The 19,888-nt window shown below is 38.8% G+C and overlaps 1 protein-coding gene and 1 long non-coding RNA gene across 8 annotated transcripts in view; both read right to left on the minus strand.

Moving 5' to 3' along the window:
- Positions 1–1,224: 1,224 nt before the first annotated feature.
- LOC115344767 lies at positions 1,225–4,819 on the minus strand. Its single transcript, XR_003924649.2, has 2 exons — positions 2,531–4,819; positions 1,225–1,452 (listed from the first exon to the last, which is right to left on the minus strand). It is a non-coding gene; the product is annotated as an uncharacterized LOC115344767 (long non-coding RNA).
- Positions 4,820–5,692: 873 nt separating this feature from the next.
- AKAP7 (A-kinase anchoring protein 7) overlaps positions 5,693–19,888 on the minus strand; it is an 88,874-nt gene continuing 74,678 nt past the window's right edge. For 4 of the 7 annotated variants that reach the window (XM_030022437.2, XM_041125160.1, XM_041125158.1 and 1 more), the window contains exons 8-9: positions 7,753–7,951; positions 5,693–6,984 (exon numbers count right to left, since the gene is read on the minus strand). In XM_030022437.2, the coding sequence (XP_029878297.1) occupies positions 6,972–6,984; positions 7,753–7,951 (212 nt within the window). In that variant the 3' untranslated portion in view covers positions 5,693–6,971. Of the gene's footprint in view, positions 7,952–19,888 lie in introns of all 7 variants that reach the window. The other 3 variants (XR_003924595.2, XM_030022439.2, XM_030022438.2) reach the window with 3 other exon arrangements.

Below are 19,888 nucleotides of genomic sequence, written 5' to 3' on the forward strand. Positions count from 1 at the left end.
TGTATTTTGGTGCCTTTCCTGTATTTCTAGAAAAATTATTACCATGTCTACATGGAAAACTATAGAATACATGTGTAACAAAAATGCCAGATAATTTACAATAAATGTTATCTTGCTGAGCAGTGAATCTATTTATATATGTCTGCTACATCTACCACTAAAAGCATTTTCAGTTATGTTTCCTTGATTAATATATTTTTTTTTAGTTCAAGTGTAATGGAGCTATACATATTAAAGACCTGTCCTGCACTTGAAGTTTTGCTAGGAAGGGTGAAGTTAAGAATATCCAATTTACTAAAAAATTAATCCACTTTTTCGTTTTTGCACCTTCAATTTTGAAATGTCTTCCTTACTTTTGAAGTATTATTCATTTAGGATGTTGGTTTAGCCATTCTCCACATAGTCCCGTGTTAGCAATTTTTCTACAAACAAGAGCATCCACCCCAGTTTAGTGATACATCTCATTTTAGAGCATAATGGCAAAGAGGCTTTTAGTTTATCTAGCTATCACATTTGCTTGATGATTCTGCCTGGTTTTGCAGTGGATCTTTTTTGGTAATTAACCTAAATAAGTTTGTTGATGTTACCTATATGAAGAATAGACATTTCATTTCCTCTTACCCATGATTTGTATTCTAATTTCCTGTACTTTACAAGCATAAAGTAACACAGCCAGCAGCTCGCTGCTGCAGCCATCGCATTCAGCCACTATTTGCAAGCATTCAGTCATCTACTGGTTTCTGAAGGAAGGAGGGTTTTTGCCCACTCTGTTCTGCTGGCTGGCACCATGCACACCCCAGAATTTAAGATTATTTGCAATTAATTTCTGTAGCTCTCTGTGCACATTTAAGCATTTGACTACTTAGTCCACTTTGATTTCTAAACGCAGAAGTTCAGTGGACCTACACAATGCTAAAATGTATTACTAACAGGAGCTTCAAATGCATGCTTTTGTTCCTTTGCTTCTTCCTGCTCCTCTAGAGATCATCTCCCTGAGCTTTGCCTTGCCTTTGCCTGGACTTAGCCTCTATCCTGCAACATTTCTTGTAGCCCTTCACTTCAGTGCTCTGCCAGAGTGGTATTTCACAGCCGCATGCTCGTTCAGCCTTCCCTCTCAGAGGTATTTGATTGGAAAATGTGACTGGGAAATGGGCCATTTGCTTGTACAGCTGAGTGACAAACACAGGTGAGCACCATTTGACTGATCAGATGCAGAGAATGCTATCGTTTTGCTTCATTTCATCCTTTATTCTTCTAAACATTTGGACTTGTTACATCTTTTTTACACTGGCAGCTACGTTTGAATTTTAGCAGTAGCTGCTGGCATTTCTTCGTGGCTTTGTTTTTCTGTTACATTTTGGTTGTCTGAGTTATGACTGAAGTTAAATCGTATCAGCATCTTTTCTTCTTCTTCTCTTCTGACTGTTTCAGTGCCTGAAGTTCTCTGTATGGCTGGGGAAAAAAAGAATTAAAAAGGATTCTGAAAGTGCAATGCTTTCCGACTTTTAATTCAAATTGTAATTTTGCTAACCCCCCCCCCCCACCTGAATCTCTAGAGTCAATCCTGACCTCAAAACATCTCTGCCTTTCTTATCTGAAAGAAAAACTCCTTTTATTTCAAATAAGCTTCTGCTGAAATCCTCATGTGTCGTTTCTTAATCAACTCCTTTTAACTACCCTAATTCTGCATTTTTGATTGGTTTAATCCTTAATCACCAGGAGCAAAAGGGCCCTTTATTTTCCATCAATAAGGAGAGTCCCTTGCAAGAAACAGTTCCATGTCCCAGTCTCTGCTAATGCATTTTGCATCCAAAGAGTCACTAAACAAAGCACATAAACAGCAGTGGGAGCAGAGACCAGAACGCAGCAGTCAAACTCCAGCCTCTTGCTGCAGAAGTATTTGCTTATCAATGCCAGAGTGTCCTTTTTGCTATGTCAGGAATGGCAGGCATATCACTTTTTGTTTTCCTATGTACTGTTCTAATTATTGCTCTACTATGAGTGCGTTTTACTTCCCAGCCCAGCCGTCTCTCAGGACTGATTTTCATTCAGTACAAATGTTCACATTATAAAGACTTAACATGAGGAGAATATAAATGAGCAGATGAGCGCACGCTAAGAACTCACTTATACAGAAACTGTATTGATCAAAGGAACAGCAGAGTAAAACATGTCAGCATTAACGTGCTCCTATTTCCAGGGTTCAAACAGTTTCCTTTCCCATAAGAATGGTGTGACTCCTCGCCTCTGAAACCAGACCAACGTAATGATTTTTTTTAACTGAAAGTGCAAAGCGTTTCTATAGAACATTATGTTATGGCACTAATAAGCTCTTGGAAAGCAAATGCACTTTCACCAGTTTCCGAGATTACCCCTTATCACTATGTGAAAACTTATGGAAGAATCAAAATTCCAAAAGGTTTTCACAAATTAAATTACTACATGAGGGTGACTTAGAACAATTTTCGTAAAGTTAAAACAACGCTTACTTTATCCAACTGCCCACTAATCACGCAGCTGACCCACTCACCGTCTCGGTTCTGGGAGGGCGCGTCCCTCAGGAACTGCTTTTGTCCGGTGGTTTTGGGCCTTGTCTGCTGCCTCCAGATCAGAAGACTTCAGCTAACAGCCGCACAGGCCCTCCTCTGACCTCTGGCAGTTCGAGGGAGACCAGAGGTGTCTCTGCAAAGACATCAACCTCTTTGGGATTTCAGTGACAACTTCCCCCCTCCTCCAAAGGGATGGAAACAGCTGAAAGCTACAGTACCCATTCAGTCCCTCATTTTCTCAGGCCAAGACAATATGCCATTAACAGCTGAACAGAGACAGAGGGCATTCACAGATAAAAGACTGTTGTGCAAAACAAAGTCCCAGGCTAGAAGCAGAGTGAAGCAACTCTTGGGTGTCTGGCTATGAGGCTCCACCTGAGGCAAGCGGATTCCCTCCTGGCTTCCACGGGGCTGCAGCTGGCTCTGCAGGTAGTATTTCATCTGCAGTGAAACAGTTGCGGTTTACACTTCCTTTCATAAGTATATTCCTGGACATAGCTGAATTTAAAAAGTAAACTAGTGTTTTTACTAAACTTCAGCTTACAAGCTCTACTGAGCGCAGTGGCTTTACTCTTCTATTTTTCCTGCTTGCTGACTACATAAACATGTAGGATATCTCTCAAGACTTTTATAAAATCAGAATCCTAACAAGAATATGAGTCATGTCTAGACAGACATAAAAATGAAACAGTATCATTCTCGTCACCAGAATGAAGCAGGGCTGACACTCTTTGATCCATGACACACTCACATGGCCTTTTGGCTAAAATAGCACAGACAAAAGTGTGCACAGTTATAATCAGAAACTCTATAAATATAGAACATGAAGCCTCTTGAATCCTAACTTCCAGATTGTATAACCTTGCCACGAAGTAGTAGTTTACCACTCAATGCATCATACTTACTTCAGTAAGACCATTAGTAGCATACAGGGCATTATCCAGTGGGGTCTCAGTATTTGTATATCTGGATACAGTGTCTGAATCTGACCTTAAGCTCCGATCCTTTTTAGATTTATATCACCTTCAGTCAACACAGAAAGACTATTTAGTTTCCTTTTCACAAAGATCTTGATGCATATTCATCTGCTGCATTACAATCTAGCTACCAGACTGAGCATCCTTATGCCTTGTTCACCCATGCTTGGAGACATCGGTTTCTACAACAGTCTCTCTTCCTACATCAGAGAATTGGTGTCTGTTGGTCAGGACTTACAAGGATTTACTGATCCCTCTGGTTACTCTGTCAACTCTTGAACACCTCTGATGCACAGCTCAGCAGTGCAAACAATTTATGGCAAGGGCTGCTCAGGTATCAAGTGTACGGCTTTCTGCAACTTTTGTGCCTACACTTAGACCAAGCATAGATGTTAGTAACAGTTTCTCAGCTGGTCACGGCAATCCAAAGACTTCCAGCTGGCCTAGTCCTGGAAGCTGAGCTACTGCTTCTTCACAGACATCTCTACAATCAGCAGTGTAGAAATACTCTTGAGTATGAACAAGCTAAAAGGTACAACTGAAAACAAAACATGGACAAACTTGCACCCTCTGTTTTGAAATGCTAACGCTTTCCTGGAATAACCTGTGCATCGCTACCTCAAGACATTCCCCAACTGAGGCACTTAATTAAAAAACAGAATTGTTGCCTGAAAATGATTTATGAGTGTGAGGAAGGCAACATATTTGTTCTGTTGTGTGCGGTTCAGAGCTTCACACCTGCCTATATTAGGTTCAGTCTCTATGTACCTGCATTCTTCAGTGCTCATCTCACAGCTCCATGCAAGAGATTTATGCTTTAATTTGGCAGCCAGGCTTCACTACCACTGGAAAAAAAAAAAATTAAAAAATAGAGAATGCAAGAAGTAGGGTTGTCATAAGAGAATGGATCCAGATGCAGGAATTTTTTTTACCCTATTTTTTTTCTATTTTGAGTAAATTAATAGTGGTGTCTTGTCAAAACCAGACATAAAGGCTATGGTTAGCATTTAAAAGAACGTGAATGGCTTAGAAACAAAAGCCCTGTTGACCTTCATGGGTCAAAACATCTGAAAACCAAAGATGGGTTTTAGCTGCTTAAACATAGGTATCTAGTTCTTTTTAGAGGCTCTGGGGTATCCTCTCAGCCACAGCTCCTGACCCAGAAGAATGCATGTCTCATGTAGGGTTTGTGTCACATTTGCCAGACCCCTGCAAGGCCCACTCTAGAGCATCTCAAATGATACTGGCTACCTATGTTCAGGCCATTAAGTCCCCTATACTTTATTTTTTCAGAGCTGCTATTCTTGATGCCGTCCATAATAACTGTGAATGAGCAGAGTCCCTAATAACCAGGTCACCTGTCAAAGTATCTGGACTTAAATTCAGTGATTAATTTCTACAGTTTTACTTGAAACTGAAGAACAGTGACTGTTAACAAGCTGAATGATATAAAAAGGCACTTAATCATGGTAATGACTTGTATGGAGGAAAGGGGAGATTCAGATAGAATACAATAAATGGTTTTCCTGTTTTCATAGCTGATTGTCTGGTTTTGTGTTGTCATCTGCAAGTTGGATTTAAATTGCCCAATACCATAGGAATAGCTATCTCTGAATGAATTAGTACTCAGTAATGTTTGATATGACAAAGAAACTTCTCTCCTCAGAAGTAGGATAGAAGCTTCTCTCCTAAGCCTATGGAATAAGGGAACAAGCTGGGTTCAGAGCATCACTGTGCAGGCATATATAGATCCACTTGTGAAAGTCTGGGGTTTTTTTTATTTCCAGGTTCAGATTAATTTTTTTTTATTATTCTAGAGCAATTTTGAGACTATTTATTAAACTCAAACTCAATTTTTGATGTTGAAGAGTCAATATGGAACTCTAGGAAGTTGTACCAGTACTTCCTTCTAAACCCTCACTGCCCAGAATATAAATTAATCCCTAGAGTTTCAAAGTTTTGCCATTTAAAACAATAATGACTTGGAACTAGCTTATCTACATGAATTTCTTCACATGATTTCAGCACCCAAGCTCTAGATCAGTATCTTGGCACAACACCCATAGTCAACTTAATGGTGTGATTCATACAAGCACTGTTTCTGTCAACCCTGTTACTTACAATTTATTAAAGTCCATTTGGAGATGGGTGAAAACGTACATAGAGTGCAGAGGAAAAAATACTTTATTGTGAACATGGCATGTATGAGACGTATTTCAGAATACACTGTTACATATCAAATGAGAAAAAAAAAAAAGTTCTGACACGAGATAAATGACCAGTGCTTGAGACCAATGAAGAATATGCACACAGCTGTTCTAACAGCACAATTCTGATACCAATCACAATATATATTTATATAGCTTTTATGATCAGAGGCAATTTTAAACAATGTTTATAAAAATGCAAATATTGGAACTACTCCTGCATTGTTGTACATACAAAGCTTCAGTGAATCTTGCAGGTGTGTGGAGGGAAAAAGGAGAGCAAATTGACACCCCACCTGAGGCAGCAGAAGGAAGAGATGGAGGAAACATCAAAAACAAACAACAAAACCACCATTCTACAAAAGTAAAAAGGCAAATATTATCCCAAGGAATATTATTATTTTCACAAGAAATCTTAACTGCAGCATCCTGACTCCATTAAAACCAATGACAGTCTGCCATTGAGATCAGTGGAGCCTGAATTTCATTCTGAAATTTAAAACATTCTCGCATTAGTGTAAACATCAGCAGAAACAACATGTCGGCATCTATCCAAGTATTCAAGTGCTGTTTAAAAAAAAAAATAAAAACCAGACAGTGCTAACCCAAAATGGCAGTACATATCCAAAAGGCAGATAATTAAAAGAGGTTTTTTTCAAATATACATTTTAAAGTATTTAAAAGCATCCACTTTTTAATATTTGTATATCATTGCTAGGGAAGGGATCTATGAGAAAAATCTGAATTATCTGCAATGACAAAGGAAGGGCACAGTGTTTGCTCAGATTTATTTGAAACCAGTATTTTTCCACTTTGGAGCCATGACATATACCTGCACATTCAAGTGTGTTTCAAAGCAGTGCTGAGGAGTGGCTGTACTTCATCATTATGAAATATAATTCTTCTGTGCAAGTATTTCAGCATGATTCCTCATGAGCCATTTACACCCGTTCATATTTTCAGTAAAAAAGAAATAGAAAGGAAAATTTCTTGAAAAATTTTTTTTGTCTTTAAACAACCTGATGAGATTTTACATCATGGCAATTTACAATCATGCATTTGGAGATCCAGAGTCAATACAACTTTTCCATTTAGTGTTAGAGTTGTGCCTGTCTTCAAACAGTTCTTTGCTAATTTTCATGCGGACCTCGGGACTGGATAACAGCTCCTTTATCTGATTCAGTCTGGATAACAGGGCCTGTGTTTCTCTGTGCAAAGCTTCCTTTACTAAGTCTGCTTCATGGCTCTTTCCTAGAGGAAAAGAACAATATAATACATTTTATAACAACTTAATGTCATTCAGAATCATTAATGTATGGAGATAAAGAGATTGTATCTGGTTTGGATAGTATTAAGTGCTCAGTCTTTTGCCCATATTGATTTTTTATAAAAAGGTACTTTTTCAAAAAAATATAATTTACATCAACAAATGCTACCAAAAAGTAAAGAACAGTACAGTGTCACATTTAAGAAAAACTCCTGCCATATTACATACTGTGTAACAGTATCTGCGATGAGTATCTGTAGTGGTAATTTTTAGCTTGGGGTTGACTGCTGTTGACTAGGAAACAGCATGTGCTCTCACATGGAGTAAGCAGCCCTGCGGCAGTGCCAAACCCTCGGGCAGAGGGCAGCGCTTCCACTTATGGCAAGGCCTCTTCCATGGCCATTCGTGACAATCCGAAAGGCAAACGCAAAGGGTTCAGTTTCTCTTCAAAAGCAAGGAAGGGACTCCTGGTATCAAGAGCCAGTGAAGGTGGGAGCCGCCTGCTTCACCATTCTTGTCTTTTTTCCACCGTCCATCCCTCCCAGCATTCAACAGATTTTCAGCAGTGCAAGCACTTATTAAACCAGTAGACAGTGTCCTTCGATTCAGAACAAACTTTTGATAAGAGACTCACAAAGCAGAGCGCCTGTCACCCAGCACCACTTAGCAAATTTCAGCAGGGAGCTGGGACATGTTTTTGTGGTTATTCTTGGTGGGATATTTGCTCCCGGGCTTTTTTGCACAGTGCTCACTTGCTGTTATCATTGTCGCTCTCATTCTTACTGCTGCTTGCTGCTTCTTCAGTTTTCACAGGGCTTCCATCAGTCTGTCTGGTTTTGTTTTGCGTTTCTTCTAAATATTGCTGTACAGCCTTCAGCACCGCATTCTCCACCAGCCTTTTGCTGAGGCTCACCAGCTCTGCATCGTCTGGCTCTGCTGCATGTTTTTCACCTATGTGTCACAACAGACAAGAGAAGGAATTCATTGCCACGGAAAGATAGTAGCCGTAATTGTATCAGGAGCCTCTGTCTGAGCTGGATTTTAAGTTATTAGCTGCCTCTTCCTGACTGTAAAAAGCAATTTCCCCCTCCTCAAGGTCTGGATGAAAAGTGTTTCATAAAGATGTATACAGTATATCAGATCAAAAATACTTCATTGCTCATCTTTATTGTAACACTCCAGTAAAAGCCACTGGCTAACACTATGAGCATCCACTCAGCTTAGAAGAGTAAGCGTGCAAATTTAATTTCTTCTAGCCAACGATCACCTGTGCCATCTGGGCAAAGATGAAAAAGATGGCACATAATGAATTTACATTTCAGCAGCATTCTTAAATTTAGCTGCCCCTGTTTTGTGATTTTGCTTAATAAATCTGAAATGTCTACCTATTTATTCATTGCTTGCAATTCAAGAGTTTGTCATGGGAAAAATGAATAAAATAAGCGCAGGTTAGAAATTTTTTTCTAAACAAAGCATTAAACTTTAGAAAAACCATATACTCCCCCCCCGTCTCTCTTCTGTCTTCTAACTTAAAGCTCTGACTTTGAAGGAATGCAAGTTCCAGCAGTCTATTCTTAGATATCTGCTGATAAAAGCAAGAAGCTAGCATTTCCCTGCTTTGTTAAGAGTTCATGTGAATAAACATATACAACGAAATAACTGTATACATAGTGAGGATTCTCATACATCGTTACATTATTTTGAAATTGTACTTTTCCATGAATCCTTTTCCTATTAAACCATATAGCCTACTACAGCATCCTCCTTTTATGAAGAATGCAATCCAGGAAAAGCAGATTTTATTGTCCGATTTCCACTGGCCATGTAATTTGTCAGTTTGCAATTTCTTGCACTAGGTAAATAACTGTTTCCCTCCACCTACATTTAAAGGCCATACTTCTAATGTCCTTTTCTGGAGTTAGTGTTCTGCAACCAGTAATAAGAGGCTGCTTAGTCACACACATCTGGTGAAAGAGATACTGTTGTATGCTCTCAGCACAAAGCTCTGTACTGTTCAATTATCTAAATTTGCTCTTTTTCATATATGTAAATTTATTCAAGTTTGCTAGCACATATAGATTATAGTTCTAAAAGACTTTTATTAGTCTTCCTAGGGGATTGCACAATGCAGGAGTGATTTCACTGATAAAACATAATTCATTTGGGGATTCAAGGGGGAGAGGTAAACAAAACTCTCCATTTTCAGAGGCAGTGCTTTTATTAGCTGTTGATATGAACATCCCACTCTGGAGCAGCAAGACAGATGAAACTCTTCCAGTTCTGGGCCCCCACAACACTGTTACTGTAGGGAAGGAAGAACTGTGCTCTCCAGCTGAAGAGTCATCAGACTAGACCTGGGTAAAGCATTTCATTACATTTTGGAAAAATTTTTGAAAAATACTCTACAAAATATTTTAAAAGGCAGCAATGGGAATAGTTTTGGTTAAAACAAAATTTTAAAAATAAGAGAAAACATTAAAAATGGGTTTAGCATTTCCAAGAAGAAACATTTTAGGTTAATATGCAAATCCGAGGGAGGCACAGGCACTATTCCCAAGACCACTCAAACAGGTACATACTCCACGTTCTCTGGCCTGCTGCTTACCATGCTCCTTCACTATCTCCAAAACCTGGGCTTAAGCCTATCCTTTAACTTACTTAGAGGAGGGACTTAACTGAGGCTCTTATCTCTCAGGAGACCCAAGATGTATATGAGCAGCATCTCCTCCCAGCTTTTATGAATTGATCCCACATGCTCCTTTGAATGCAGCCCTTTGATTCCAAGTTTCCTTTGCTTTTATTAAAGATGCTCGACAAAATATTTTGGTTGTTCCAGTCTATTTATTCACTAGAAATAAAAAAATAACACTGTGGCTTCCAGTTGGAGAGTTTCTTATTTTTTAGAATTGCTAGTGAATCACAGAAATTGTTACTCACACAGCTCTAATGATCTGTCCATGCAACTCTGAACAAAATCAACGGAAAATATGGTGCTCAGACACTCTGACGCTTGACCCTATAGTACTTAATATGCAGAATATGACTAATCAGTCACAGAGGCCTCCAGATACCACAAAACAGTAGTGATTATATTTACTCAGAATGTAATTTTACTTGTAGTACATTATATATTATTCTGACAGTCTAAAAAAGGACAGAGCTCTTCTTTCATAAATATTTTCTGCAAAACAGTTCTCATTTACATACATATGTATAAAAACCATATATCTACTACTGCATTTAAAATTTCAAATTAAGTAGATAGCTCATTGTGTATGTAATTTCTCAAGCATGAAAAAAAATCAGACTACTTAAAATGAGCCTTTAAAAAGTACAGTTTATATAGCTACAGAAGAATTGTTTGGGGTTTTTTTTGTTATTTGTTTGCTTTTAATATTTTGAGACATTCATGGCTCACCAGCAGTCTGAAGTCAAGTCTATAGTACCTCCTAAGTAGGCTCTGCATTCCCGCTGGGAAGACATACATGGGATGTGACTGATGTGTGAATGCGAATGTATGCACAACCCTGTATGAAGAGTGCCCTTGGATTTATCTGTCCGGCCACCTTGGTGGACTGGCACATGGGGCTATATGATTCACTCATGCTCTGTTCATATTCTCAGACTCCCTAAATAGCAGTTGTGTGAGTGTCTGTGCAATGCCGAGGTTCGTTGGCAAGGTAGTTGTATACTATTGTATCATTCCTATTTGTGACTGTTGTCAAAAAGAAATAGGTCACATAACAGGTATTGATCATCTATATTTACTTGAATATTTAACACACATATATGTCCTGTTTATATCTCTCTCCATGCTGCATCTGCTGCTTGCCTGCTTCTTAGATATATACAATTCCTTTGCAGCAGCCAAATGCTTCTTTGTGTAGACTGTCTTACGTTATAGGAATTATCAGAATATCAGTAAAAAGCCATTGTAAATATGAATGTTCTAGATTTAAAAGGGAGGCTTAAAAATTCAGAATTGCTTTGTTTGTAAACTCTGTTCTGAAAAGGGAACAAATATACCACATGCCCTGTATTTGCATCTATGCTATGCCTCTCAGTATGGACTGTGCCACTACTTTATTTCTGCCTGTGAATAAAAAACTTCCACTGCCGTCTCCTGCATGTGGTTCAGAATAAAAATGAAAAAAACCCGAACCCCCAAAACCCCTTCCATTTTGTTTATCCCAGAAGTCTCGTCTATAATTTTCTAAAGATGAAAACAAATTCATACTCTCTGAATGTATCTCAATGCATCCATGTTAAGCAGTGCTTTTTATTACTGAAACTGAAGCACACCTATTGTCCTGAAATGCCCACCATTTTTTACAAAAGGGAACTATCAACTGCACAGAATTATTCAAAAGGGCCTTTATGATCCTGCAGCGTGCTGCTAGCAGTTACAGACGTGAACTGGATCCCTGCAACCAAATCCAAGTTTGGATTCAAATTCACTACTGTATCACTAGTCTACTGGACTAGGTTTACTCTCCAAGTCTACAACCCTTTACACTTTACAGGACTGTGATCTGGATTTTGAAATACTGCATTGGAACAAAACAGATTTTGTGGTCCTGGTACAGCATTTTTGAGGTCCTGACAGCCTGTTTTAGAGGCCATGTGGGTATCTCAGGTTTGGAGAAAGGCAGGACAGTTACTTAGATCCCTCTCCTGTTTATACTACTAGTCCTTTTTTTGTGAGAGATTTAATTGAAGGAACCAATAGTGGATCCCTTTTACAGGAAAAGCCAGTTTTACAAACTTTTACCAGCTGCACTCCAAGACAACGTTCTGCAATCCTTGCCTCATGGCCTCTACACACTGGGTTTTGTTTTTCCTTCCAACAACCTTTCATCACAACAAATGATGCCAACATGGGGCAAACCATAAAGCAGACCCTTGGTATTTTGAATAGGTGACTGAGACCAGCTGGGAAGCCTGTACTCTGGCAGCAGAGGTTACAAGCTGCATCCTGGGGAGGGCTGTGGTAACAGACATGCCTTTGTCTACCTTTTGGTTCATCAGTTTTCTAATACTATTTTTATAAACTCTAGAAACAAAAAACCCATGAGGGACTCATGCAATCTTTCAAAAACCAAACGTTAAGAAATTCCTTCTGAATGCTGGAAAACTTCATTTTTCTACTTACATTGTGCCTCTTACCGACACCAAGAGGGCGACCCGAGTTGCTGTTGCATACACGAAAAGCTTTCAATACAGGACTCCCTTTCTATGGTGACTCCTCAGTGGCTCCTACTCATAACAATCCCTCACTATAAGATAATTGATTATTAACCCCTCCATACAGGGGCAAAAGCTTTGCTGGTGTGCAGTATAGTGGGACAAGAAGGAAGGAGACAACTACCTTAACTATTGATGGACTAAGAAACCTTCAGCAGATAACTATCAATTACTTCTGCATATGGTGGGGTGGGAGAAAACAAAGGAAGGCCAATAAAACAAATACCAGACAGATTTCAGCATGTGAATTCATACAGTTTGCTATGTCAGTGGTTGTGTCTTTATCATGGTTCACCATCTCTACATGAGCAGAAAAAGAGCTAAGAGTGAAGACATCATTTATACTCACAACGCCCAGGCAGATGTAGACTATTGCAAGGCTGCCATGCGTGGCTGCAGCCTGTGGAAACATCTAGGTTTTGCTACACTAGACTTTTGTGTCTACAGAATCTGATTCAAAATTAAATTAAATCTCATTGACTTCTGTGGGAATTGGATGAGGTTCCCACATCTACATACTGAACTGCAATGTCCTATGCATCAGACCAATGTGTTGAACATTTTCTTTACTGAGGACTTTCAGATAAATTTGGTAGGCCATATATATTAATAGCACTACAGCATTAGAGAAATACCACCCCAGTTCACCCTGCAAAGACAGTGAGTCCACAGTCCATAATAAATTGAATAACAAGCTATAACCAAGCACCAGACTGTATGCTTCCCACCCTTGCAAGAGACTGTGAATGAGCCAGCACATTCAAGATCATGGTTTTGAAGTAATGAACACAAACATCAGCATGTGCCCATATCTAATCAACACAATAAGCATAGACAGGAAAGTCACAACTCTGAACATTTCCTCGTTAATTAGGAAGGACTTCCCTGAAATGTCTCGAGTGGTCACTTAAGGAATTGGCACAAATAAGGCACTGAGAGGAAGGGTGAAATTATAATCTCATTATGACACGATGGTGATGACATTTGTTTTGCTGGATGTTCCCACCTGATGTTAAGCAGCATGTGCAGTTTAGCTCTCCTCTTGGAAATCTAACAAACTTCTTTAGTTTTATGTATGTTGCTCTGTAAATACAGGACTGTCTAACAAGGCCATAGAGGCAATACCAATCTGTCCTTCATGCTGAATACATGGGTTTCTAGTTTGCTGGAAAGATTTTTTCATTTGATTTGGCCCACTGAGGAACAAACTAAACAGAATTAGTAATTTCTAGTAAAGAGGAAATTAAGGATGTTGCAGCTATTCAAGGAAAACGGTGCTCTTGCCAGTTTCAGTGATGACAACAGGAATACCTGCAGCTCCCTTTAGAGCTGGAGGCTTGGCAAACGTGGCAAAAGTTTGTTTTGTTCAGACAAAACCCTTTGAAGCTCAGCAATCTAAAATTTCTGACCACCTCTAACTATAACTGGAGAAACAGGATGTGCTCTGCTAAACCTACTCTTCCTTCTATGAGCACTGAAGGATGCGATGCCACAGGCACAAGCCTTCAAAACAACCAACCAAGAAAAGACTCTACTCCTGGCATACCAGGAGTTCTGTTAAATATCTTGGGTTTATTTTCCTATTAAAAGAGACCTGCTGACAGAGGAATTTCCTGGCTCCCTTAATGTAGTTTAATGCTTAAACTTAATGAATTTATAAGAAGTTTAGTGTAACAGGAAACAAAGACAACATAATGGCTGAAGGAAAGAAGATGGTTTAAAAAGCTGCAAGTTTTACTTGATTTTCTCACCGATACTCAGATAGAGACAACAGGCCAAGTTACACAAGTGGTTTTACATAACCACAGGAACATCCACTGTGCACACTGATAATGGGAGAACCAAAACATCCAGGCAGAATTATTCACCCCCTCCCTCACCATCCACAGCACTGCCTGGTGCTAGCAGCTCAAGGGAAACAGTGAACAGGAGCTGCCTGGGCTGGCAGGAGTAGCAGGGAGAGCAGGAGAGTTCCTCCTCCCTCCAGGATGCAGCCAAGGGGGAGCTTCCCACTGTTTTCAGAGCCTGAGAGAGACACCAGGCTGAATTCTGGAACAGGACAGTCCCTCATCTTCAATGGCCCTCCAGAAATAATACTGAGAATGTAACGTGCCATGGGAGACTGTAGGTTGCTTCCTCATCGACCCGGGTCACCAGTGACCACAGACAGAGCTGGATGGTCTTGAAGGCAGAAAATCACCCTGCTAGGTCACTAAGCTGAGGGAGGTATAGGCCCAAGAAATGCAGCAGCTAACCAAAATAGGATACACACAGATTTTAATTGCCAAAGTCCAAACATGTTGCCAAATCCTACAAGCCCCTGCTTATGGACCAGTCAACCATGAAAATCGTATGTTTGCTCACAAGCATGATGAGGGAAGTAATTTAATAAACATTCACCTCTTGTTACTGTTTTCTATCCTTCTTATATTCTTTGCGAATTTCAATTTCACTTCTTTAGGATTAATTTGTTACTATACAGCTTCCAACGGGACACTATTTAGGCTGAGACTTCTTTCTGCTACTGTCAAGTAGACTGAGAAAAGCAACCTTCTTTGGACTAAGACAGATGTTAAACACGTGTTAATAAGTGAATTTAACAAGCTGATCCTCCTGACCTCAGAAAAAGACTCCATACAAACTCACGCTATCAAGTAGTCTCTCACATATTACATGTCTTTCCTCAGGGAAAGCAATTCTGAATATATTTGTAAATTATGGAGAGAATAGTCAAATTTTAATCAACACACATTTTCATTTAATTAGTTCAACTGCAGTAACATGAGTTGTGAAACACAGGTGTATACTGCTTGAACTGCAAAAGGAAGATGAAATCTTGTCCAAAAAAGATTAAGATGTAAGTATAATTACAATTCAAGAGGATGTCCAACAGTGTCCATAAAATACTGTAATAAGGCGCAATTTTTATGTAAAAATGTCATTTGCAAGGTGTTTTTAATATCTCTGTAATCATACTTAATTAGACCCTAAATCTAATGGAAGAAGGTTAGAGTCACCTCTTTTGGCAGGAGCATCTTCCATAGGTTTGAACTGGTAGTGTAACTACATCCTAAGGTTGTCAAGACAGATGGGTCTAACCCTTTTCCCCCAGGATCTTGCATGGAAGAACTAAACCCACTTCATCAGCTTTTTGGATAAACCCTGAAGTTATTTATTTTTGAACATAAGAGCAGCATTGTAGCTGTCTTTTGTTTCATGGATCAAGCCTACTTGAATCTGACCAAATTTATTAATAGCTTTGGGAAAACTAACATAACACCCTTAAGTCAATTTGAATGTCATTAAAAAAACAGAAAAACATTACATACTTATCATGGCATTGCCTATCTTAATCCCCTTTATCTATTATATACTTTGCCTTAAGTATTTAGCATTATTCTTTCTTCCCTCCCTTTTGTTTGCCACAACCTCCACTTCAAATGTGGTTTTTTTAAAGCTAGAATTTGACATTTTCACTCTGATTTTGTGACATATAGCTGTAAATATGTTCACTGCTCTACCACATATAGGTTTATGAAAGGTTTGTAAATATGAAATTTATCTTTGACACTTGGAAAAATTAGTTCATAAAAGTTTAGACTTCTCTTTAAATGCTCTGGCTTTGAACCCATAAAACTACTGCTCAGGATCTTCTTCAGGACAAGCTCTTCCTCAACTTTATTCTCTCCCTAAATGCCCAAATATACTCACTTGCAAGAACAGTGAATCTTGATGTCCAAAGAAAAATATTCAAGTAAGATAAGCAACAAATTCAGACCCTGTTTGGTCATAATAAATTGCTTTGTGTCATGGGGTTTTTGGTCACCTCAGCCATACGAAATCAGCATAGCTGTAGTGAAAGAATTAAGAATGCTGAAGGTATGACTACAGCTCACTTAATTTAATTCACAGAAATCTAAAAATTGTTGCTAGAGTATAGCGTAGAGAGAGATCACTTAATGAGATCTGTGGATGAAAAAAATTGAAATATTACCATGTCATGAAACTAAATTTAATGCAATCAATCCTTCACATAAAATAAGCAGCTAATCTAGGACAAGAAAAAAAATGAAAGAATAAGAATATCAGAGGACAACACTCATTTTTTTTCCTTCCTATTTTCTTTATGAATAGTGCATATAAGTTGATGAGCAAGCACCTAGTAATCAAAATTAACGTTATTCTTGAGTCTGCTTCACCATTAGAAATCAAGAATAATTAAGTCCCGATTATTTGTTTAAACCAGTGGGCCTTACTTTCACATCCTTCCTATGCTAAGTACCAAATAGCTGTAAAAGCATTTTCTTTGTGAAACAACATAAATCTCCCTAAGAACATAACCAACATTTCCCTACCTAATAGCAACACTTCTTTCATGTGTTACAGCTCTTACACTGCACGCTAGCAAAAGAGTAACTCCCTCTCTCTCTTCTCCCACATTTCTACTTCCTCAAACTCAGTGAGTCAAAGCCTATTCTAGCAGCACTTCAATGAAGTCAATCCAGAAAAATACATCAGCTATGCCAAAAAACTGAACTAATCCTCACAACTTTTACCAGCTTACACTCTGTACCATAACAGATTGCCCATCACCATGCCTTAAAATTGATGGTTCTCTTCTCTTTCCACTCCTTTTTCCATTCGCAAATTTTATCTCTACCTACACAGTACACACAATTCTATCCCTTCCTCTTCAGCATCCTAATAATTCTAATTCTGTCCCATTAACATCAATGGAGAACTGCTTATTTATGCCAGCTGGTCTTCTGGTCCTTTATTTCTATCAGGCTAGACAGTTTTAATTTGGAGTTTCATCTTTGTTTCTTCATCCCCTCTTATTTTAAAGTAATATTTTTCTCAGTCTTCCTCCAACTCGGGGTAAAAAAAAAACAGTTGGATATTCGTGCCAAAAACAGTTTTTGCATTTCTCTTCACTACATTCAGAACCAGCTATGAAATCAAAAGCAGGTATTTTTTCTTCACTCCAGCTAAATAGCAATGCATTTAATTCCATAGTTACCTTTGCCTTTATGTTTTACACATAGAAAAGTTCTCCCGCTTCTATGTTTGGCTACAGGGGCCAAGAAGAGTTCATTAAGGATGAGGAGAAGGAAAGAGATGGGCAATGCTTCCCTTCAAAAGTGAATTGTATCATTCATGATTTTGAGACTTCCTGAGATGGGTAAATGCATACAAGAGTTGCATGGCACAATGCAATGTGGTTTTAACTCCAAGAATGTAGGTATAGCTATACATCAGAGGGTTACGCGCTGTTACCATGCAGGGCACCAGAAGCAGTAACCTAGAGCATTTGAGAATTAGCCTGTCCTCACAGCCTGGGTGCTGCACCACGTCGATCCAGATATTCCACTGCTGATGTAGGAGCTTATACTTGGACACATCTTACCACATAACATGTTTTTATCCAAAGTCTAATCCTGTAATCTCTTCTTATTTTACGCCTTCTATAGAGATTACGGCTAAAAAAGGACCAAGGGAAGGAAATCAATCTTTCAAAGCAAAATTATGCACTTCACTTGGAATGGTGTTATTATTATTATTATTCACTTGTGCTGAAGCAGGCATTACAGGTAATGCCTCCATGATCTGGGCTGTGTTACACCAAGACCTCTCTCCTTATTACACCTGGCACTCCTTCCAAATGTTTCAGTCTAATTATAACAGAGAACACACACTATGTGTGAACAGGGCACACAGGTGGGGTCAACAGAAAGTAACATTTATTTCATTAAATCAGAGAATCAAGTGTTTCAAAACATGCAAACACTACACCAAATTTCATTTTAACAAAAGAAAGGTAATCCCAGACTTTAGGAGGGCATTCAATCACTAGAACTCACCTTAGTCACAGGTTATATTTTGTAGAACTACAAGAATAAACTTTTCATTTTGTGCTGGAAAAACCTCTCACATTCTATTAACAATGTGTATGTGAAAAGTAAAAGGGGAGCTGAGAGAAGAGAGGAAGAAAGGAAAACCTTTTTGATTGTATTAGGCTATACTGCATGGTAATGGATTTTTAAGACAGCAAAAAATGTTACTCATTTGCTGATTCTCCTCAGCCACAGTAAGTGCTGCAGAAAACATGCCTGATACTTAATATGTTTTTGTTCAATCCTCATGCTTTGTACTAAAGTGGAAAATTGAATAAAATGCCATTTAAAAAAATTATTGCTATAATGTGAAACAGAATGAGTAACACAATAATAGACCATGGCGTAAGACATTTGCCCTCTTAGCAAAAGGATAAAAGTTCTCTAGCAAGAGCAAATGAATTAGTCACGCCTGAGGATTTCAACTCACAGGAAACTCAGCAAGTGCCCAGATGAAGTTCACCTGAGACTGGCAGATATTCAAAGGGATTAAGTCATCAGCAGCAAGGATAAAGATAATGGTGGATATTGAGGACTGGGATCGAGAGGAGATATCTAATAAGGAGTGAATTTTCTCTGTACCAATTTAGGACAGCAATTCCTAAGGTTCATAAGAGTTAAAGGCAGGGTCAAGAGCCTGACAAAAGTTTGGCTGCGTACGCTAACATCAGAATTACAAGTCTAAAAGCACCAACTATTGTAAAGGTTTGACAGTGCCAAATCTATCGCTAGTATGGTGTACTTTTAGCTACTTAAGGCCCAAGGACTTAGTCTGTAGTCAAATGTTTACCAATTGAAGGCATCTAAATTTTCAATTATGTTTGTGGCATCCAGTCCATTTTCCTTTTATTAAGGCAGGATAATTTCCTAGCCCTCTCTCCATGCTAACTTCCATGGCATATAATTTCCATAGCATATATGACCCTATACCCCAAATTCCTCTAAATCCCAGTCTCTTCTGTCAATTCTACACTTCAAGCTTATGGAAACAGAATCACTCAAATTTTAGGAATGGCAAAAATGATTAGGTATGAAACATTACTAAACCAGCAATAATCAGCTGCTGAACAAGGTGCCAGTATGCCTTACTACAATACTTTTCAAGATACCTTATTTTCCACTTTGCCTATAATAATTCCACAAATAATAACAGACCAGTGTCATCTAAAGGACAACCCCTCACTGGACCAAGGACCCTTGTTTGCCTTGTTTTCTTTATTTGTCTGCATTAATCTGAAAATCTTGGTCACAACATTGCAAAATGTAGAGGTGCTCTGCAGTCCAGCATCTGTCACTGACAGGAAGCTTTTCCTGAAATATATACAAAATGTTCTTTCTTGTTCTTATTTCATGTGATGCAATAGAAGTAATCATGTGCTATCTTAATAGTTGCTTAAACATGTTGACTAGTTCCTCCTCCTGCCTTCTGGCTTTGTAGCTTTTTTTTTTCCAAAACTAGCTAGTTCCTATTCTAAGAGCACATGGGCTGACCCCAAGATGCAGCTCTGCAGCTCCCCAGGCATTTTCTGGAAGTGCAGCTTGGGGTCCTACTTTGCATTTGGAGCATTATCTTCTTTTGAAAACTTAACCCTTCCTCCAAACTTCTTCCTCTTCTGCTCCATGATTGTGCCTCTTAGCTTCTAGGACAAAAGCTACACTGATCCTTCCAGTGCAGATTTAGCTAGCAGTGCATGCATGCCATTTCTGCTAAAAGGTTGTAGGTCTGGTGGCACATGATCTTGCTGAAGGG

Source organism: Aquila chrysaetos, chromosome 8 (assembly GCF_900496995.4).
Source record: "Aquila chrysaetos chrysaetos chromosome 8, bAquChr1.4, whole genome shotgun sequence".
Taxonomy (NCBI): Eukaryota; Metazoa; Chordata; class Aves; order Accipitriformes; family Accipitridae; genus Aquila; species Aquila chrysaetos.